Here is a 22,793-nt window from a genome sequence, read left to right on the forward strand (position 1 = left end):
CTGGGGGAGCCGGTTCCACACGATTCCTATTGAAATGGGCCATAAATCTTTGCACTGGCTGCCCGTCAAATTGCATATTGATTTCAGGGCTTGCATTCAAAGCCTGAACGTCTGGGGCTAGTCTACTTAACTAATTGTCTCTCTCCTAATGTTCCTCAGCGATTACTGACGTCTGGCTCTGCGGGACATTTAGTTTATCTCCAATGATGGGATCAAGGCAATGCAGTAATGGTTTGCACCAGTAAAATAAGGGCCACGCGCTCCATCTCATTCTTCAAAGGGAGGCTTCGGCTACAGGTTTCTTGCTGCAGACGTAATGCAGGACGAGCGCCCACACCACTCACCGGGGTTGTATCCTGCTGCTGTTCACACTGGCAGAAGAGCTGACTAAATCTATTTGCTTGGATGATGCCAGTGGCAGAGCCGGACTCGTCCCCCACCCAGGCCTCCTGGATCTGCCCAGTGCCCGAACTGCTAGACCGCGCTGCCTCCTCGGGTATAAACCCGGGAGTAAAAATCAACCGCGGTTCGAGCACCGCCGGGGCGCAGGGCGGGAGGCATCCACCCCGCAACAACTCGGCTGTGCAGAAAAGCCAGAGGAACGCAGGGACGTTGGTCTGGCTCGCTCTGTAAAGAGGTTGGCACGCTCTTTGCTGGCCGCCGCTCTTCTCTCGCTCCCCGGTGCCGGCCAGCCGTGGGTCCGAGCCCCAGACCTGGCGCCAGGCCTCCTGTGGCCTCTCGAGCTCTGCAGCCCGCGGCAGGCACCGTCCCGGGGCAGGAGGGGAGTTACGGTTACGGTCCCACGGGCCTGGCGGCTCCCTCTCCCTTTCTGAGAGCTCCGGCAGACCGAACCAAAGTGTTTCAAAGGCATCTGTCATGATTAAAACAAAGTTGCGTTGCCATTTTGCCATTTTGCTGCAGTTTCATTATCTTATGCAAATGAGCTGTCTATTCCCTTCTGCCGTGTGGGCCGCACAGAGCCAGAAGCCCCAGCGAGAAAATTTCTTGCCAGGCACTCGGTCTCCGGATTATCAATCGCAAATGAAGGACGGTAAATACATCTCTGAGAGCAGCTCACGCCACACTAATATTCGTGCCCCGAGGTATGGGCTCGGCTGTTCCTGCTCAGTCTGAGCGCTCGAGAGGAGCGGAGAGCCGTTCCCCGAGGGTCTCGCTCCCCCGCGGGGCCCAGGAAGCATCAGAGCATCGGTGGCTGCAAGCTAAGTGCTGCATTTCTGCCCTGGCACCAAGCCCGGTGTGTCGTGGAGCTGATTGTGCAGTTGCAATAGATAATTTGCCTGCAATTTTGTGTGAATTACTGTCGTCTTGTTGCACCGTAAAACGTCACCCCACACACTCAGCTGGGAGTCTCCATCTCCACAATTCACTTTTCTGTGCAAGTTTCATCTTCTTCCAGCTTGTGTGCTTCCGCTCTCCGCCCTGCCCCATAGCCGTGCTGGGAGGGACGAGCCTCAGGGTCTGGGACCTCTTTCCAAGGTCCAGTGCTGCACCTCCCAGGCTACTGTCTGGACACCTTAGCAAGCCCAAGACACCAGGAGGGCTCTGCTTTGAAATCAGCATCCACCCTCCACTCTTCTCCTGCCCCAGCCTGCTCCAAAGCAGGATCACTGCTTTCCTACCGAGGGCCAGGCCATGAATCACCCTGCAGCCTGCTTTACAGGGAGGGGAAAGGAGCCTGGGTAATCTGGAACTGGAACTTGAAGCAGAAGCAGGAGGAAAGAAATGTGAAAGCAAGCTCAGGAGCAGCTCTTCCTGCCTCTAATGCCCCAGCCTGGGGCCTTCCTGCTGACACCGCCCTGCAAGAGCAGCAGACGCCTCTCTGCTTCCCCAGACAGCAGCTTGGCCCCTATCAAAAGCTCCGAGCCTAGCCAGGAGCAGCCGTCCCCGCTGGTTTCCCTGGTGGGAGGTGTCTGGCTGAGCCTCAAAGCACCCCGCACTGCTGCTGGACATCCCTGGAGATGCGGCAGCCACGTGGCTGCAGGGATCCCGGGGCCAAGCTCGGCTCTCGGGCTGCAGAGAGCTGGCGGCTGCATGCATCCCGCGCTTGCGTCGCGCCTCTCCCCGCCATGCGCAGCATGGGGTTGTTTTTCGCCCTTGCCCCCAGGACCCAGTGCTGCAATTCCCTGCAGGAACCGTGCCCTCTGACCTGCCAGCCAGCTCCCGAGCCTGGGTCCGTGGCTACCGCATGCTCACGATGCAGCCAGGCTTGGACCAAGGTGGATTTTTACCTCCCGTGTTTATAACCGAGGTGGCAGTGTGCTCTAGCAGTTAGGGCACTGGGGCTTGAGCTCTGCCACTGGCTTCCTCTCTAGCCTGGGACCCAACCCTTGCCTGTTTCCTTCCTCCACTTCATCTGCCTCATCGGGATGGACGGCTCTTCTTCCAGTGTGTGCATGCAGTGACAAGCTCAAGGGGGTCCAGGTCTCAGCCGGAGTTTCCAGGCAAATAGAAATAATAACACCATGAAGAAACCAGAAAGAAGAGCCACTGAGCCATGCACGCTGGTGCAGGGGAGCTGGCACTCTGCTAGAGAGGCAGCGTGTGTGCATCCCGCACCCTACGGCAAGCGGGACAAACAGGTTCACGGAACAAAACCATTGTGCGAGTGAGCAGCACGCGGCTTCCAGGGGAAATGAGTCTGCAGAAGGCAATGAGGGGAAAAGGGAACATAACGACAATTGGTGCTTGAGGTCCTGGAAGCAGACAGGCCCTGCTTGCAATTGAGTGCAGGGAGTTTTTTGCAACGCTTCCTCTGACCCACGGTCACAGAGACCTTTACGGAGCGACTGCGTGGTGCTGGGAGCCAGCATGACAATGGCAGAGGACAGCTTTAATTCAGCAAGATCACAGGGGCTGTTGAGACAGGAGCGCCTCCCAGCTTGCTCTTTGGACGTTCACCCATTCCTTGCCTGCAGGCCTGGCTGGCCCAGAGCGTTTGACATTGCAGACCAAATACTCAGCGGAGCTGCTCGAGTACAAACAAGACTGAAAACTGATGCCTCTTAGCGTGAATAAAAAAGAACTGAAGCAATGCCTCCTGGTATGAACAAGGTCTCCAGCTCTCCTTCACCTTTCCCAGTCCCAGTAATCTTCAGTGATAACCAGAGAGGGGAAGTGGTGCCGGGGAGGAGCCAGAAGCACATTTTGGGTGTCAATTAGCAACAGCTAAGAGCCACACCTGCCTTTTTCTCCCAGTTATGCAGAAAGGTCCGTGGAGCTGAGCTGAGGTGTCACCAGGGGTGCGGGCACGGGTGCACCTTGTTCTGCGCGGTGGGTGGTCGCTGGGGTGTGCAAGTGTGATCTCTGATGCTCCTTGAGGTCCTGATGCTACACCAACAGCTCGGGAGGATGCTCCTGAAGGGGCACGTCTTTGGAGACAGCGGGCTGGGGTCTGCGCTCCAGGCTCTCTGAACCCCCAGCAAGACACACGGGGCTGACTCGGGAAGGTTTGTTCTTGCCTCGAGCCTTGCTGCCCACTTGCCCAAGGGCAGCGACGAGGTGTCAGCGATGCCCAGCCCCAGCCGGAGGCAGCCGCCTCGCTCAGGTCCCTGGGCAGCGCAGAGGAGCCGCGACTCGGTTGTGCTGGCCTCTGCCCTCCTCGTTCTGTTCGGCTTTCAGTGTGTGGTTTAACCTCCCAGGACCTTGATTTCTTCTAGAGCAATGCTAGTTGTCTGCTTTGCCGGGCTCTTGCGAATGTTAATTTGTCTTTGCTCAGCATGCGGAGACCCCGGGTGAAAGATGCTATTTAGATACAAAGCAATTTTTTTTTTTTGCCCAGTGTTGTTAGGAGACGTCCCTGCGAACCAGCGCTTTGAGCTTTTGGTGTCGGAAGGAAAGCAGCTGCCTTGTCCTTTCTCGGCTCGTTCTCTCCCCTCCTTCCCTCCCGGCGAGCCCCTCTGTTCAGCCTCCTTCGTCCACGTGGAGAATTCAGCACAGCCCTGGCATGTCCTGTCCTCTCTGCCCAGGCAGGACATCTGGGTGGCTGAGACACAAGTCTGCTCACAAAGTCACTTTGCTAACCCACAGACGCCCTTCCCGGGTGCAGGGAGCCCGCGTGCTCCCAAGTGCTGCCAGAGGAGCTCATGTTTACTCACTTCCCACGTTCACCTTCCCCCCGAGCACGCGCCACAGCTTCTGTCCTACATGGTGCTAATGCACTGGCTGCTGCCGAGAAACTCCCATGCAAGCAGCTGAGCACTTACAGGCATGGTGACACCCCGACTGGGGTCACGGGGAGCCCCAGGGGCTCAGCAATACATCAGCCACAAGCAGGGCCGCCTTGTTCGTGGCCTGGACCGTGGCACGTCTTGTGGACTTGCTTTGTCTCCCCTTGTAGGATCTTCGCACCCCCCGTTACACATGTATCATCCATCTGGCAGCCCGGCAATGGCTTGCATGGAGACTAGCATCAGGAATGTATGGAGGGGGCATGTTTCAGCTTCTCTTCATGCCTTTTAGTGGCTGGAGACGAGGTGCAGAGGGTGCATCCACGAGCAAGGGGTCCACAGCCCTGCGCGAAGGTGTAAGGGTGGCTGCCTGGCTCCCCCTCCTAGTCCCTCCTTGCGGTGCTGGTGCCCGATGTCAGTTGCTGCTTCCAGCTGTGAATGATTTGTGCTGCGAACAGCTGGAGCAGGGCCTCAGAAGAAGGAGGACACAGACATTTCCTCCCCCCTGTTCCCATGTCATTAGCAGCCTGGACCGTGCCCATCTCGGCCACAGCACAGCCATCCCGGAGCTGATGTGAAATCTCCCCCGCCCCGTGCTGAGCCCCAGACCCTCGGCAGTGGGGCAGGGACGCCGGCTCTTCATCTGCACATCCTTTCCTTCCTCCTGCTTCTTCAGCCTGGCAAGGCCAGGATCTGACATGCCGCCGCATGAGCAATGATCTGCAGAGCCTGTAGCCTTGCTCAGAAACGCTTTTGCAAAGGTGGGTGCCAGCCTGCCCGGACCCCTTTGCTCGGGTATGTGCCAGGAAGGCGGCAGTGCAGGAGATGCCAGCCCCAAGCCTGATGCTCACCGAGTCCTGCTTGTGTCTGGGCAGCGCTTCGGGAGGAGCTAGGAATCGGTCCCTTGTATCTGGCAGAGCAGATCTGCTTAGGAAGACGCCTGCCTCCTGAACCAGCTCGTCCTCGAAGTGCCACCGTGCCCTGCCCTCCGCCTGGAAACTTGTCCAGGCTGCCCTGCATCTCGCCTGCTCGTCCCGAGCGAGGTGCCTGCGGACAGTTCGCCTCTGCCCCGGCCCAGGTGGTGACTGTGAAAACACAGGGTGTTTTGCTGAGGAAGGAGCTCTGAGCCCATCGCAATGGAGAAAGGGAAGCACCGGGGTGTGCCCTGGGGGACACGCAGGGCTGTCACCCCTGGGACTGCGTGTGAACGGGGCTGGGGACAGGGAAGTGCATCCCTGCCGCTCCTCTCTGTCCTCCTGTCTCATCCTGGGGCAGGACTGGGTGACTGAGGATAACAAATTTCCCCCTTTTTTTGAGTGAAATCTGTTGTTGGATGAATTATTCATGCGCGGCGTGATTGGCAGCGGGGGGCGGCGGGTTCGCAGTCAGCAGAAGGTGATTTGTTGAATGACAAGGTTAATGGTTCTCCCACGTTGCTGGTGATTAGTGATTGATGGCGACAAGCCTTCGCAGCATGAACGCCGACACAGGTTTGGGAGGCAGGGTCAGACATGTCCCTGGCCCGACCTGAGCAGTCACCTCTTCCTTGATACTCGGTGCACACGAGACTTTAATTACCAAACAGGCTGCTTACCGCTCAGGGTTTTGTAGCAGGAGCCCAGCAGAGACATCAGTAGCTTCTCCCTGCTGCCTGTGTTTTATTTTTTGACATATTTTCTGCATTTTGATCTGAGTTCAGGATAGAAAAGCAAAATCCAGTCCTCTTCTGAAATGCTGTTCTGGGAAGGAGTAGCAAAGGCAATGACTTCCAGGTGCTGGTCAAGAACAGACATGAGGGACCCTTACGTTAATTAATATGGGGCAAAGCTGGATGTAAATCCCAGCGCATAGTCACTGAAAACAGTTGGGGGTTTTTGGTTCAGGCCAGGGGATGAGAGGCTGAATTTTGCCCCCAGAAAGCCAGGATGGAGGAAAATGTTCAGAGTGATACAGGAGCCTAAACCCCTGTGTAGCCGTCGTGTCTCTGTGCACATCAGCCCCAGGTGCATAAGGGAGCAAGGTGCCGAGCTCCCACCGCAGTCGCTGGGAGAAGGCCTGGGAGGCTACGGCCAAGAGACTTCCAACGATGGGGTCATCCCTAGGAATCAAAGCCACCGTTAAAAAGCAGGATGCCCGCTCCTGTCGTGTATGTGAATGTAGCCCAGTGCAGGCCATCAGGGCGGTGCTTGTCGCTGGGCAGGGCTCTTCTCTGAGCAATGCCCTCGCAAGAAGCCTCTGCGTCCTGCGGCCCGGACTTTCACCGGTGCCAAGCTTGGTCTGATTGGCACGGGCGGGTGCTCGGCGCACGGCTGCACGAGTCTCTGCACACTGCAAGCCCGGCTGGGACGGGGACTAGAAGTGAGTGCACGTGCACAGAGTGCCTGGCACAGCGGGTTCGCAGCTCACCTGGGGCCTCTGGAACGATGTTTGAACCTCCCACGTTGTCCCCTGCCTCCAGAAGCAGGGTTTCCATTCGCGCGTCCCCTCCAAATGGTCCACGTGCGGGTCGGAGAGCAGGATATTCTCCCCACCCCTTGAATCCGCGCAACGCTAAACTCCCTGCTAGAGCAGAGCCGTAAAGACTCGGAGATAATAAACATTGGCCTTTTGAATCCTTTAAGGTTTTATTAAACTAATAAGATTTTTAATTGCATTTTGACTCGCACCAAAAAGAGAACGAAGGACGTAAACGGATTTTCTAGGTCTTGGAGCCTCCGGGAGTGCGGGAGCCTGTGCAAGCTCAGCTCCAGCCGGGTGGTCGGTGGCTGCCCGGGGAGACATCTTCCATGCAACCTCTCTGCAGAGTGCCAGGGCATAATCCCCTCCCGCGCACAGGACTCCCGGGGGAAGGGTGGGGGCCTTAGGCCATGTGGTCAGTTTGGCTCTTCCTCACTCATCAAACGTGGGCAAATGGGAACCTTTTCTTGAACTTCAGTGAGGTTGGGACCAGGCCTTTGATCCCGGTTCTCCATATTTTGCTCAGAACATAACTCCCATTGACGGATCAAAAGGAGCAGCCCGGGGCCGGGCCGGGGGCTGACTGCTAACTTTTGGGGCATGAGTCGCACATTTTCCTATGCGTTCTAGGAACCCCCCCAAAAGGTCCATTCCTCAAAAAAGGGAACAAAATAGAGCTGTAGTATTAAGAGTTATTTGGCAAATGGCATGCGTGTTATTCCATGGAAAATCTCCAAAGCAAAATGTCCTGATTTTCTTTTTTCTGACGGTCACTTTAAGAAAGGCTGAAAAAACCAAAATGTGGATTTCAGTTTTCCTTCCTTATTTCCTCCTTCTCTTTTTGTGGCACTGGAAAAGGGAATCAGGGGCTTTGCAAAAATTCCCCCCTGCAAAATGGGAATATTCACGTCTTTCTTCCCAGTGGGGGCTGGCGAGGCTTAATGAACAGAGGTCTCTGACTCTCGCTCCAATTTCTAGTCTGGATCCCGGGGAATGGCTGTGGCAGCTGGGTGGAGAAGGCATCACAGAGCAGAAAGGTTTTCAACAAACTTCCAGCCATCGGCTCCACCGAGGGGTCGGGACCACGGCGGTTCGTGTTACTGGAGATGGTCCCTGGGTTGGCTGTCAGCACCGAGCTTTGGCTGCCAGGGCTGTCCCAACACATCGGTGTCCTGCAACAAGCATCTCCCCTCCTCAGCAGGTATTGCGCGAATGGCAAGTGCATTGGCCATGAAACAGCCCTGGCGCTCAGCCCACCAAATCCAGCTAGTGGGAGGGCGCAGGGCACCCCAGAGGCTTTGACCCCGACCCTATGTACACAGCTCGGCCCTGCTCCCCTGCCTGGCTCTGCTCGGCAAGGAGCCTGGATGCGTGCGGTCTCCTGCTCTGTCTCCCTCTGAGAGCTGTGCTAAATTAGGCTCAATTTATCAGTCAAAACATTTCTGTTCTTGTAAAGCTCACACAAAGCCATCCAAGCTGCCTCCACGCAAACAGAGAGCGGCGAGCACGGCGCTTGGTTCAGCAGCGACACGCTGCTCTGGGGTCTCTTGGAAAGGCTCCCGACTGGGGGCGCAGAATAACTGACCGGAGCGGCCTGCAGCGCCGTGCCAGCCTGGAGGGCCCCCGATTGAGGGTGCCTTGCAAGAGGAAAGCTCCCCAGCCTGGCTAGTGCGAGGGTTTGCATGGGCCTGCTCCCCGGGGTGGTTTGGGAGCGCAGCCGAACGGCTTTGCTTCCCGAGGGCCCTGGGAAATGCAGCAGGGAGCAGAGCAACCCCGAGGCTGCTCTAACCATGCCCCAGGTCCTCTGCAGAGCCCACAAGACAGGTGGCAGAAAGGAGCCTAAAGTATTTCCCTTCATCAACCATCACCCCCACCCCAAACGCAGGGAAGAGGCACTGAGCACCAGGTCTCAGAGTCCCCTCATTTGCTCGCTCGCTCGCGTGCAAGTGTGTGTGATGGCGTGGCCTGCCATAGGTCCTCTCCCCACCTATTCGGTACCAGTCTGCGGCTCTCCTCGTCTCCCTCACTGTGGCGCCCGCCGCGCACTCGGATGCACACGGAGAAACCCTCCTGGTTTCCATGGAGCCTGCTGCTCCCTCCTTCGGGGGTAAAACCTTTGTGAGAGATAATATTGGTTTGGTGTTGGTTGATTGCCTGGCTTTGTTTGGGGATGTCTGGACGCTTATCTAGGCAGGTGAGGGAAGCATTAACCGGCTCCGCTGCTCCTTGCCGGATGAACTCAGGTTTCAGCAAGGGAGAAGCAGCAGCTTTAAAACAAAGACGGCCACCGTGTCTTTGTTTTCTAGAAATGTTTTTTTTTATTTAAAATTTAAAACCATATTACCTCATACAGCAAACTGTGCACTTTTGATATATCACAGTGTCTTAAAAAGGAAAATAATCAGAATTTTTTCTGTCTCTTTTTTTTTTTGTTTTTGTTTTTTTGGAAATTGTATTTACATCAGCCTAGAATGATCAGCAAGTAACACAGTTACTATGAAACCAAAATCGTTACAAAATGTTTACAAAAAAACTATATTCATAGAAATTCTGCATGTCCACAAAGGAAAATCCCCTGAATGTCGTGGAGACCGTTTTTGTTGTTGGTTTGTTCTTTATTTTCTTGAGAAATGTCAAAGCAAGGGAGAGATGGTGGAGGGCATCTACAGCAGCGCTCGGGGATCCACCCCATCCCAGCAGGCTTGCTAGCCGCGGCCCAGCGGGCGCTTCCCGGAGCAGGGGAGCTGCGGGGAGTTCAGTGACGCGCGTGTGGGTTCGACTCGGTCTCTCACAGCAGGTCGGCACGTCGCACGGGGCTGCTGCCTTTGCAAGGACACCAGTGCTGCAGCCAGAAGGTGCAGGACGCGTGTCTCCAGGTTGATGTCTGCCACCCAGAGACACCGTGGGGCTCAGTCCTGGCTCAGTCTCCTGCCACGATAACCTACCGGAGGACTGGACTCAGTTGCGCACCTTGGAAAGAGGAATACCTTGAATCATAACCTCCCCACCCTTGTATATCCAGCCTGCTTTCCTAGACCCTAGGCTCGGGGTATACCCAGCTCTCACCCAAAACACAACCCACCCTTGTGTTACTTCGTTGGTCTAAATAGAGGTCAAAATGGAAAGAGCAAATACAGTACAAGATAGCAACTGTGAACTGAGACAGCAGCATTTTTAGCAAATTAGAAGCCAAAATTTGCTAAATTTAGAAGCCAAAAGCTGCTTTTCCCCTCCCAGAATTCGCAGAGGTGCATTTTAAAAATGGTGGAGGCCTATCTATGGTCTTCAAGAAGCACAATCCTGTGTCACAACATGGCTTGCAAAGTGGCTTTCCTTTGGATTGACATTTCTACGTATCCCAAAGATGCCTGTGAAATCTCTGCTGAGCTCTCAGTTCACTGTCGCTCATCTCCAGTTAGACACTGGTGCGTCCAATTGTGCAGGCAACCTGGCGTGAAGAGCTGATGCACGCTGAGTGTTTGTGCAGCCTGCTGGGCTGGCTTCTGATCCCAGCTACGGCAATGCAAAGGCAGAGTAACTTGAAAGCTATTTCGGCAGGGCTGCTGCAGCACAAAGAAGGTTGGGAGCTGTATTACCGATCCCTAAACTCTGCTGGAAACAGACCAGCCTAATGCAGAAAACCAAGCTGCTGCCATTCCCTGAAGTCGGTGGAGCAACATCAGCTTACGCCGAGTACCTGGGCAGGGACATGCCTCGCTCGGGAGGCAGGGGATCTCATCCGTGACTCTGGGGGGCAGCCGGGACAGTCTGAGGAAGCTGCAGTTGCAAACTGCTAAATGCAGTGAGCAGAGCAGGGCCTCACGGCGGGCTGGACAAGGGAGCGCACTGCCTTGGCGCCGCGGCCCACCTCGGTCCCCACCCGGGAGCGTTTGGAGCTGCGGCAGGGGAGAGGAGAGGATGTGATCTCCGCCCTGGCTGCTGTTGCAAACGGGGTTTCCAGGAGGCAGGGGAAAAATGTGATGGCACTCTTACGATAATCTGCATTTCATTTATCAGAGCAGACGTGTGTCTGCAGCATATGCTGGTAACAGCGGTGCACTCTGCTCTTTGTCTTCCTCTCCCTGCAGTGACTGCGAGAAGCCGGCCCCAGGCGTGGGTGGGAACGAGGAGGTGATCCAGGGGAATCCGCTGTCATTAGGCCCGGGACCAGCACCCGTCCTCTCTGCTGTCAGCGCAGGATGGAGGTCTGCCCTGTGCAAAGGAGGTCCCTCTCCATCCAGCACCTTTCTCATGTCAGATTCATCCAGGTGACAGCAAGTGCTTCCTGGGCACTCGCCCATCTCAGCCCCTGGATATTCCTGCCCGCGCCCTTTTGCTATCCACCCCGTGTGCTGCCCGGGTCTGCTGCATGTCCAACACAATCCGAAAGGGCTGCTTAGCCATGGTCCTGTTTGCTTTTGTCTCTCATGCACAGTCCAATCTAGGTTTGGCTTTTGGATATTTCCTCTGCTTTCCAAGTTGTTATTTTCACCTGCACGGAGCATTTCCTTGCTGCTGTGTCGCGCGTTTTAATAAACAGGATTTTTAATGTAACACCATAGGTTGGAGGTGTGTGATAGGTGACCATTTCATGGCCAGTTTACTGCAGTTGTCGCGTTAGGAGAGAAAAGGTTAATCTGCAGGGATTTCTCTTGCTGGCAACAACCACTGGGGACTCCAGATGGTCACCTGCAAATCTGGAACAGTGGAGAGTGAAACTTCGCCCGCCTCTTGTTGGTGATCAATAAATAGTGGCTGTTACATTTATTCATTTATTCAAAAAAATATTCTGAGTACAATGGAAGCTGCTTTGTCCAGTGTTTTGTTATCTCTCTGGAGGTCTGAGCATTTAAAGAAAGAAGTGGGTACCCAGAAGATTTCAGGCTTTGCTTTTAGCTTCCTTTTGGATTTTGAAATCTGCTGTTTCCTACAGGTTAGAAAGCCCCGAGGAAATGTAAAAAATGCGTGTCAGGGCAGCGGGGCCGTTTGCTCAGAAGTGCAGAGGGAAGTTGCTAGCTTTGGGAAAGGGAGGTGTTTTTTCCTGGCCACCTTCTGCTCTCGATATAGATCTTCCTTTCTCATCGTTTCAGCGAGAGAGACCAAGTTACTGCTGGGATGCAACCTATGTGCCTGGCACCCAGAATCTGAAGTCAGCCGTTTCTTTGAAAGACGAACCGGAGTTGTCTAAACTCAACTCGAGCGAGGCTGGAAATGCGAACGCACGTTCGGGCCTACGGTGGCAAACTAGGAAGGCTGCAGCGTCCTTGCCTGCTGCCGTGAAAGGCGGCTGTCGTCTGCGAGGCTGCATTAGAGCCCCGCGTGGCGTTTTGGGGGCGGACTTGTCTTCTCCGCGCGGGCCCCTGAGCCCAGGCTCCACGGACGCCTCCTTCCATCCCGTCTCGAGGGCAGAAGTGGGATTTCGGAAATTGCCACCTTTCTTATTAGCAGCCGGCTGAGAGGAGCCTGCCACCTTTCCCCTCTCATTTGTAATGGCTTCTACAAAAAAGAAAAATATGAAAATCACAGTAAATTCTCTGTGTGTGTTTTACCTGGGGGGAAGACAATACAGATTAGCATCTTTCTTTCCAGGCTCTGCTTGTTTTTACCTTCTTTTCATTGCAGGGACAATGAAACCCAAGCCAAAGCAACTTACGTTTTCCAGGGCAAAGCAGCAGCGCTGCTCCTCAGAGTGCATTTGCTGCTTCTGAGCCCAATCTAATCACCACTTTGGAAGCTAAGAAAAGAAAAAAAGGGGAAAAATCCAGGAGAGGGAAAACTATGAAATATTTTAAACCAGCTACAAACAGCTCCATTCCTCTGGGCTCAGGCAATCTGTCTACAAAGTGCTTTTGAATTTGAGGACAGCAAATTGGGTCAGTTTGGCAGCCAACTTCTGCTGCATCAGTAAGCCCTGGCTACGGTGGCACCAGCCAGGCGAAGCCCCCCTGCAGAGCCGGCAGCAGGGCCGGAGGGGGCTGCCCGGGGCGCAGGAGGGACCGGGGCTGGTCGGGAGCCAGACTTGACGGCGCGGGCGGCCGTGGGCCCATGCAGCAGACTGCTATCCCGGCACGTTAACCACGCGGGACGTCATCTTCCCCTACTCTGGCATTTAGGTTTTCACCCCAACCTAGTTCAACGAAAGCTGAACGTGTTTTTGGCACTCTTCCCGCAGCCTTGCAGGGAAGTCTCTCTGTCGCCTGCTCTGCTTTCAGAAATGGCCCAGGAGAAGGAAATGCAGCAGTGACCTGCCCGAGGACAAAATCGGGGATTTACCTCCCAAACAGCAGACGGGTCTTTGGCAATTGGGGCTGAAGTCGTGTGGGTTGCACAGTGGGGCGGGTGCTGGAAATCAGGGTGGGCTCATGGGACAGTGTTTTAACCTGTCTTCCCCCCACCCACAATCCAAGGGGCAATGCCGCGTGTGGGGCAGAGGCATCGCTGGCCAAGGGGCACGGCCTGCTTGTCTAGAAACCTGGGATGTCCTGGGAATACCCCAAACGAAATGCTCATTTTGTACCGAACCAGCTGCTCCTCCCCCCCGCCTGATGTGAACACCAACACAAAATGGCCAATTATTCACCGCTGTCTGGTTTGTTGGTGCAAGTGACACTGGCTTCCTGGAAACGGCTCTCGCACTTCCCCTCTCGCTCACGTGGGAGTGTGCAGACTCGCCGGCGTCGTGCGCTCCTTTGCTGCGACCCAGCGGGGAAGGGGCTGGCACCCGGCGCCCACAGCCCCGCCGCGGGCAGCGTGCGGAGACCGGGCACCCGGGAGCGCGGGCTGCTTCCCAGCGGGCGCAGCGCCCGCCACGTCCCTTCCCCCGGGGGCTGCAGATCCAGGCCTCGGGCCCCTTGTTATCTCTGACATATCTCAAGACCCCTTTGGCCTTCTCCCGTCACGCACGCGTGGCCTTCCTGCGCCTGGCCACGCAAAGCCAGCACCGCGCTGAGGTAAAGGGTCGCAGTGAGCGGCGCTGAGAGAAGGGGCCGCTCCGACCGCCGTTTCTTCTTCTTTTCCTCTTCCTGGACATGACGTGTGCTGCGTGTGTCTGCCTGGAACGGATGCTCCCACGGACGGTCCGTCGTTCCACGCCGGCACGAACAAAAACGGTTCTTTTTTATTGCCATGCTAAAGGAAGCCTTGGGTTTGTGGGGGGGGGTCCTCGTTACCCACTGCGGGTCCGTTTGGCTTGATTCTTGCTCGCCTTCGTGCGTGCAGACGTCGGGGTTTGGTCTCCATGAGGCGTGTAGGGCCAAAGCCTTTTCTGAGAAAAGAAAATGAAGCCAAACCCCAAAACTACCCCCCAACCAAAACCAGAGCCCCCCAACACCCCCACTCCGGTTACAGCCCATGCGTTGCAGTTCCCGTCCCTAGTCCGGTGACTGATGGAGTTGTGTCTTAAAGGCCTTGTTCTTGAAACTGAACCAAACCAGGCTTTTTTTTTAATGTACTTGTATCCCTTCTCCCCTCGTCGAGAGGGCGTCCCGTCCCGGCCCGGCCCGGCCCGGCCCCCCGAGCCCTACGGGAACACGGGCGTCAATCCGGTGTTGCACGTCAGGTTGTCCTTGCCCGGTAGCCGCCGGTCGTTGAACGTGTGCATGTTGATCACCGCGTCGGTCTTCACCATGACGGGGGGCTGGGGTTTGTGTTTGACCCTCCGCTGGCAGGTGAGCGAGAGCCGGATCTCGTCCGCCATGGCGCTGCAGAAGGAGCGCTGCGGGGAAAGCACAAGCAGTCTCAGCAAAGCGTTCGGGGACACGGGGGCTGCGGCTCCGCGCCTGCCAGGGGCACGCGCCCGGGGCTCGGCCCGTCGGGCTCCAGTGAGCCGTTTCCCGGCTCCCCCTGCCCGCGTTGGCATGTTGCTGCCTGGGCAGAGCTACAGGGCGATCGACAGCGGTGCCAGGGATACCCCTGGGAGCTGGAGCTCGTCTACAGCCCGCCGAGCCCTGGCCTTTGGGACTGTGTGCCTGGCTAGCGGCTGGTTTGCTGGTGGTTTTGCTCCTCGTCAGCCTCCCCCGTTGCTGAGGGCGTGCGCCTGATCAATAGGCACCCGCGCTACGATGCAACCTCGCTGGGCACCAAACAGGCCCCGGGGTGGAAGACCCCTGCTCTGCTCTGCTCTGTCATGGGCTGGCCTCCCTGCATGGCCCGCAAGGTTTTGCAGCCTCTTTGGCCCGCGGCAGCTGCAACCTGCAGTCCCTGCTGGAGACAAAGCCCTGCGAGACTCGGGGGCACTGGGGCGGGGGTGTCGAGACATCCAGGTCCCATGGACTAGAGAGAGCAGCACTGGGCACGGCCCCCAGCCTCCGTGGACCCACCGGGGTCAGCCAGCACCCCTCCCCTGGGTTAGGGAGAGCACGAAAGCCGATACCTGCTCGCGCTCTGCCGTTTTGCGCAGCTTGTAGAGAAACTCGACCATGGCCACGAAGACGGAGAGCACCAGGCCGGCCGCGAGGACGATGAAAATCCCCCCGATGTTCTGTATCCCCAGGGCACTGGCCTCCTTGTTCTCCTCCTCCGGGCAGCCGTTCCCTCGCCACCACTTCTCTTTCAAGATGTGCAGCTTGTCTTCCTCCTGGAGCTGGAGGATGGCAATGGTGATCTTGTCCCGGTACGGCGAACCTGCGGAAGAACAGGGGAATGGACGGGAGTCGCCGGGGCAGGGAGCGTGCCTCCTTGCAGCAGGGCCGGTCACGCTCCCGTTCGCCGGGCAGACACCGTGGGCTTTGCTGCGTGGAAATACCCGCCTGGGAACCAGGAGCCAAATCCCATCTGTTGCCTGTATGCTAAGTAGCTCTGCTCCCAGGCTGTGTGTACAAATTGCACATTGTCACTCACCCATGGGAGTTCCTACGCCGTAGCCCTTGGAATCAATTAGCCCTCCAATCTGGGTCAGGTTGCAATTCCTTTGTGTGATATATTCAATCGTGGTTGACTCCATTAGCAGGGCATAATCAGCCGTGAGGGTTCTCTGGATGCCTTCCTCATTATTTTTAACAAGGGCGGACGGCTTGCTGCTCATGAAAGCCCACATTTTTTCAAACGTGGAGATCTTGGATTTCTGGAACGACAGCAACGTGCACCCCAAGCCCCACCCGCCCCCCAAAAATGGATTAATTTTTGCTGGTCGGTACACAGAAACATTCAAATTGTGACTGTTGTACTGGGAAATGCACAGTCGCAGCAGAGAACAAAGCCACGCGGGGCTGTGCTCGGGAACGACAGCCGCACCCGGTGAGGACCTGCTATCGGGGAAAGGACGAGGACGGGATTTGAGAGACTGGGTCCCATGGCTGGTACAATCCTAACCGCTGCTGACAACACTTTTCACCTTTTAGTAGCATTTTTTCCAGTGGAGGATCTCCAATTTTGTTGTGCTCATCAGTAAGTGTTAGCCAGCGCCAGCCCCACCTCCAATCCGCCCCTGCCAAACGGCAGCGTAGTGCAGTTCCTCGAGGCCTTAGCTCCTTGGATAATAAACCACATGAACTCCTCTCTCCATGTACTGATGTAGCTCTCAGGAGCCCTTGGCCAGGATGGGACCCTCCTCGTGCTTGGTGCTGTACATACGTGGCACAAGAGGACTTCCAGCTCACTACAAATACAAGGTACAGCAATGCATCCAGCTTCATCCGGCCTCGATGCCCTGCAGAAGTTGCTCTTGTGACAGGCTATCAACATGTCTGTTAAATGGCTTGGTTTCCAGCCTGAATTCTGCTTATCTCTGAACATTTCTACCCAATGAGAGAGGAGAGGGGCTGTTTCTGCGAGCATGTTTCTCTTTCCTGCTTTTCGTTCCTCATTATATTTCTGTCCATCACAAGGGAGCCTGTATCCCTTCTGAGATACGTATTACTGTCAGAAAAGCTTAACGCTTCTACACAAACAGATGTGCAGAAACATTAGTGAGGAATCTGCTATATTTTGCAACAGCTAAAAAAAAAAAAAGGAAGAATAAGGATGCTATTCCACTAACAGCAGACATCCTATGAGAAGAAGGACGGCGCATTTTCCAGACTGTCATATTATATGAATTTTTATCTTTATTTGCTCATTCAAAAATCTGTTAGGATGGAAAGGAATGAGGTGTTTTCTTTGCATTAAGTGTTAAACGTGATGCTCAGCGGTTAAGTTCACCGCTTTGAGCTGTCTGTTATACAGGCTGTAACCAAAGGCAGTGACAGCCGGTGCCTTTGTCTGAGAAGGCTGCGTGGAAGTGTGCGCGGGTGGGAACCTCACACACCTGTCTGGCTCCTGTATCGCAGAGGGGAGTGTGCAGGGCATGTTAGCAACAGCTGGAGCAGCACAGGTTTCAACCTACCCATCCAGACCCGCGGGAAAGACTCGCTGGCTGCGTCCGAGCAGCTCCTACCACATGCAGGCGGGTGAGCTTGCTGAGATGACACAGGTTGCAATCGCACCGGGGATCGCAGGGTGGATGCACCCTTCGTTTCACAGCCAGGCATGCTGTTGCAGCCACAAGTGTGTGTGGATGTCTAGAGCAGCCATTTCATTCATGATTGATGTAAGCGCACTCAGGGAAGTCCAAGTTCAGCCCTCCATATGGTTGGTGGATGCACTAATTAGCCCACTGCATCAAGCAGCCACCTTGCCAAATGCTGCAGCAGAGCTGGTGAGGGATGGGGAACGGGAGTATCAACACGCGACGGGAGCGACGTGTGCCGGCTCCGCACGCTACAACGTCTGGTACGGACGCCGTCACTCTTCAAACCCCGGCCTACGCGCAACTGAAACGTGCGTCCTGGCTGGCCTGAGGGCCAGCTTGGGAAAGCCGGTGTTTGGCAGTGGCCCAGAGCTCTGGGGTGACTCGCTGGTGAAAAGTTGATGAAAGGACACAAATCTGTGCAGGGATGGGACCTCCGGCTGTGAGATCTGCAAGGTGGGACCCTGCAACGTGTGCCAGGAACCAGGCAGCCCTAATGCACCTGTGGCAAGAACAGCAGCATGGCAGTGACAGGGGGTGTTGCAGAGCGGGACCCAGGAGGATAACGCCCACGGGGCTCAGCAATGCAGACTAGGCCAGGCTCCTACTTAGGGCTCAGCACATAGCACCAGCCTGTTAGTATGAGCGACAGGTCTCCTTTCTACCACGCCACTTGTCTGCTAGGATCACTGAATCGTGGGTGACATCTAGCGGGACCTCCTGCTCCAAGCGGGACCGGCCCCAGCCCCAGCCCCAGCTACTTCATCCCGTGGTTGTACTGCTTCTTGCCAGAGGAAGAGAATGCAGGAAAGTAGCGGAGCAGACTTCATGCCGCCTCTGCCACACAAGATGGAGTAGATGGGGCAAACGTGTGCACTGTGTCCTTTGCAAAAACACCCAGAGGCTTGTGCCAAACCTTCAGTCCAGGATCTGGGCCAAAGTTGGGCCAGTACAGGAGCTGGGGCAAAACTGCACTCCCCTTCTCCCTCCCTCTGCATGCACGGCTGTCTGGTCAGACGTTGGGTCTGCAGCAGAGCACAGGTCCCACGAGAAGGCAGGGCACGACGCGAGCCCGCCGCTCCGTTCCCGACCATCCCGGACCGGGGGATATCGGGGAAAGTAGGTTTACTTGGAGGAGTCCCCAGCAGAGCTCCCGCGTGGACGATCACGGTCCGATACCCCTCACACCACTGCCGTTGCTCCCCCCAGCCTCGGCCTGGGGGCTGAGGAAGATGAGCAAGCTTGCCAGGAGAGGAGAAAGAAGACCCCGGAGAGGGGCATTCAGCAACATCTCCTTAAGAAAAGGGTACAGGGATGTTCGTGGTGGTGCTTCCAGCGGGACTAAGCAAGATGAGGTCCAAGGATTAAAATCCAGCCCTTACTGAAGTGTTCATCAGTGCTGCGTGGAGCCATCCCCCATCTTGCTTCATTGCCCCCCCTCAGGCTGCTTCCCCTTGCACGCTCAGCCCGGGTGTGATCCTGCCGAGGCCAACAGAAACCCACTTGGCCCCGGGGCCCAGGAAGCCGCCACTGGATTTGGCAGTTTTACCCCAGCTCCTGTACTGGCCCAGGGCACTGAACTCGATGTGTTTTGTCTATTGAACCTCAAAGAGCAGCAGCAAACTCAGCCCTCGGAGGATTATTAAATATCTGCACATTACAATGCATAATTGAAATGAATAACACACTCGCCTCGCTGATAAAGACTTGTTTAACATTTTTACAGCTCACAGCAAAGACCTCGGAGTTCACGAGCACTCCCCTTCTCGCTCCCTCTGCATTGAATGCTGCTTGGATGTTGACACAGAGCTCTTTAACGGCATCCGTGTTCTCCCAGTTTAAAGCACACAGCAAAGTAAACTGGCAAAAAATCAATATGCTGCATTTAGTGAAGCTAATAGGACTTGCATGAGGCATTGTAGCTCTTCAAGCAACTTAAATTACATGCGACAGGCCGCCCTGCTACAGAAAAACCATTTTTTCTCATCTCTCTCCTTAAATTGCTCCCCTTCACTGACTGGAAGAACTTAATTGCATTTTGAAATGATGGGATAATGCTGCATTTTTTCCCTTAGCTGCTGTGCTACTGCTTCGTGCCCCTCTCAGGAGCCCGCTTGGTGGAGAGGGAAAGGGCATGAGGATGACCTTTTGTCTCCCCGCTCTGGTCTGCAGCATGAAGCATGAGCCAGGGTCAGTGGCAAGGACGTCCTTGTCGTTACAACGCACCTTGATGAGTGCACTTCGTTTTGCAAGAGCTCCTTACAGTGGCTCACTCGTGCCTAATGAACCAACAGAAGCAAGACCCAGGAACCCCACACGGAGCCACTCGGAAGAGCAAAAGTGGGAACAGCCCCTCAGAGCTGCAGCGTCAAACTCGTTAGCGCAATCCACAGCTGTCCCTCCTGCTCTCTTCACCGCCGTGAGTTCAGCCACAATGCCTCTAGAGCCATGGCTCTCAACCGGGGCGCTGCACGGTCCTTTTGGGGGTGTCCTGGGGAGCCGTACAGCATCGGCACTGCTAGCTGTGCAAACACCTACATGTGATGCACAAAATTGCAAATAGGAATCCACAAGAGTCAAAACTATCCTGATGTGTTGGGCTCTGAGCTCTTTGCAAGAGAAGAAATACTGCACAACTTCCCGCAATCAGGAAACGAGTGAAAGCCACGGCTGGCGTTTTCCGAAGGGCGCCTTGACTTTAACGATGTTGAGAGTTACTGGATTGCCTTCACCAGCATAAAATGTGTGTTCTTATCTTGTGTTAATGAAGATAAGCAAACTAACATGGGGAACAATCCTAGTGAAGATAAAGCACTTGGACCGTGGGGAGCTCAGCTTCCCTTGACCCTGATAACTTGTGCCCAAGTAGATCTGCTCAAGCATTTCCAACAACCAACTGCCTTGTTTACCCTGGGATTTTATCTTGCATTTGCTACCCAGGCATCACAGCTCATGTATGCTAGGAGCACACTTCTTTTTCTAGTGAAGAAGCACCCATTGTGACTTCGAACGTCATAGCAAGGGTTAGTGGGATAAATAAAGACCCAATTAAAAAAATGACTATTGTCAATGTGAAAAGCTCTTCCATACATTATTAACAGTAAACCCAGAACATAATACAGAGTATATCAGATCTGGTATAAGGTCTTCAGAACTTGTACAAGTTTCCTTTTGTTCTAAGTAGTAATAAATATTGCTATAGTCACCTAACTGGTGGCAATTGTCTGATTGCAAATCTGAGCAAGGAGAGAGGGGGTGGGGAAAGTAAGTGCATGGGTCTATAAGAGGTCAGTGCAAATGGTGGGTGGTGTCCCTTACCCCTTTCCCAAGGGGCAGTAGACAAAGGCAGCTAAGCAGTGCTCAGGGAGGTCTGAGACACGGACTTTATTATTTCTTCTGTATGGCAGGAAATTCCCTATCCTAGAAGGCGACTTCTGTTGGAGCAGACTGCGTGAATAGGGCAGTCCCCCGTCTTGCAGGGCTGGAGGAATGGAAAAAGTTCAAGATAAAACTGTCATGGGCTCATGCTCTTAATCCTCCTCCTCCCCATCCCCTGAAAGCCTCCAGTCACACTTCAAAGAAGAGCCTCTCTAATGAGGGTGAGATTGCAATTGCATAGGAAGCAAATCCCTTTTACGTTATTGTATCACCCCAGACAGTACATTCATGGGAATCAAAGGCTTCCTGAATGCACACAGCGATCACTTGGTTATTAAATAGGTGGTCACTAAAGAACACCATTAATTGGGCCTGCTTTTGGAGTTAATCAGCTGCCCCATCACCTATTGATCTTAACAGCTAAGTAATGATTTTTAAAAGTTTGATTAGCATTCATCAGCCAGCCTAAAAAACAAACCAAAGCCTTGTTGAGCCATGGTTGGATGCTAAAGCCTCTTTGAGTAGGGAGCTGCTGTTCAACGCGCGCAGGCTGTTTTGGGCAAATGAGTGAACAACGCCTGCCTGCAGCCAAGCTGCCCTGCCCTGCCCTGCCCTGCCCTGTCCTGCTGCAGGGCTATGAGGCTTCCCATCCCCTGGAGGGAGCTTGGGGCGCACCGCACCGCTGCACGGGGTCAGCGAAGGTTGCTCCCAGGCATGAAGATCTAGAAGCTGGCCCCGGCGGGGAGCTTCGCGTGGTCCAGCATCCCGGCACGCATGGAGAGGACAGAGGCTACCTCTGAGATGCAGCACACCAGGGCAGGTGCTGACCCACAGCCAATAAACCCCTGGCTGCTCACCCAGGTCGTGGCTGCTCACCCGTTCACACCGAGCTCACTGCTGACATCAGCAGCATCGCTCCTCCTCTGACATCACTGCCGCTGACATCAGAGCCCAGCCTGGTGCCGCCGACCTCTCCGTCGCGCTCCAAGTCCACGGCTTTTATGACAACGCTGAACAACAGCCCCACACGACAGAGCAAATGCGCCGGACGCTGCAGATGCCTCTAAATCCAGTCCTTCTAGTCACAGCTCAGAAGCTGCCTCTAATAACCAGTGTTTCAAGACCAGTCACCCAAATATATTAATGGAATAGTTTAGAGGAGCCAATATGAGGCAACTTGCCAAGACATACATGCTTTTTTTTATCGTGAAATTGGCAAGAAAGTTACTTTCAGGCTTGCGGTTTTCAATTCCAACCCGTACAAAGAAATGAATTGATTTTCACCAACTGAAGATACTTAATCTTGAGAATTTTACATTTCTGTACAAGCAAATACATATAACACAAGCAAGCAAAGCAAAGCAAAAAAAATACAAGCAATATATATATATATATATGTACGTAGGTATATATGTGTGTTTAACATTTATAATTTAGCATTTCTCTGTGTGTGTGTCTATGTGTATACACACAGAGAAATGCTAAATTATAAATGTTAAACATATATATATTTTGCTTTCCTTGCATATAATATAATATAATATAATTGCTTGTATATTTTTTTTGCTTGCTTATATATATAAAATACTCCAACAGGCACACGAAAACTGGCATTTCTGTTCAGTGAGAGATGGCATCCTTCTCAAAACACAATGCAGGCCTTCTGTTCATAACGCAAACTAGACACTGTTCCTAAATTAATTGCTCCCTCATATTCTTGGCACCCTCATTGTCCAGCTTATCCGATCCGCATGCCCAGGCAATGAATCGCTTCTCAAAAGTGCTTTCCACGTGGCTGAAACCCACCAGTGAAGTCAGCAAAACGCTTCCCGTGGTTCAGCTCAGCAGCTGACCTGACTCGCGGCTGCAGATGTAACGCAGTGCCCAGAGATAGCCTCTGCATAACCAAGTCCAAGGCCTGGGCCTAATTCATAGGCACGCGCTGACCTGAGCCAAAGGGCATCTTTCCAGCAGGCTTTGGACAAAACCCTGGGACGGTCAATGCCGCGGCGCGCAGACGGGGCCCTTCTCTGGCTTGCTGTGGCTCTTCTTGGGGGGAGGAGGGCAGGGATTTCTAGCTTTGCTCCTTCTCTTGCCTCTGGCTCTGCTCGCAGCTGATTAGTCCTGACCTCCTTGGCTACAGCTCCACGATGCTGCTGGAGGCAAGGCAAGCTGCAGACCAAAGCGATGCGCCGTGTCTTCTTCACATGGGAAACGAAAGGGCAAGTTGCAGGAACCAGGGAATGGAGGCATCAGGAATACAGCTCTGCAGGTGGGCAAAGGGAGCTTCCAGAGCCAGGGACGGCTGAGCTCCTGGCCCAGGGGAT

The 22,793-nt window shown here is 54.6% G+C and overlaps 1 protein-coding gene across 4 annotated transcripts in view; it reads right to left on the reverse strand.

Moving 5' to 3' along the window:
* Positions 1-8,945: 8,945 nt before the first annotated feature.
* GRIK3 (glutamate ionotropic receptor kainate type subunit 3) overlaps positions 8,946-22,793 on the reverse strand; it is a 168,152-nt gene continuing 154,304 nt past the window's right edge. Inside the window, exons 14-18 of one of the 4 annotated variants that reach the window (XM_090056717.1) lie at positions 15,483-15,705; positions 15,016-15,266; positions 13,225-14,358; positions 12,298-12,378; positions 12,100-12,140 (exon numbers count right to left, since the gene is read on the reverse strand). In XM_090056717.1, the coding sequence (XP_089912843.1) occupies positions 14,164-14,358; positions 15,016-15,266; positions 15,483-15,705 (669 nt within the window). In that variant the 3' untranslated portion in view covers positions 12,100-12,140; positions 12,298-12,378; positions 13,225-14,163. The other 3 variants (XM_090056715.1, XM_090056716.1, XM_090056718.1) reach the window with 3 other exon arrangements.

The sequence above is a fragment of the Crocodylus siamensis genome, chromosome 7 (genome assembly GCF_052110815.1).
Source record: "Crocodylus siamensis isolate JL-2025a chromosome 7, ASM5211081v1, whole genome shotgun sequence".
NCBI classification, from domain to species: domain Eukaryota; kingdom Metazoa; phylum Chordata; order Crocodylia; family Crocodylidae; genus Crocodylus; species Crocodylus siamensis.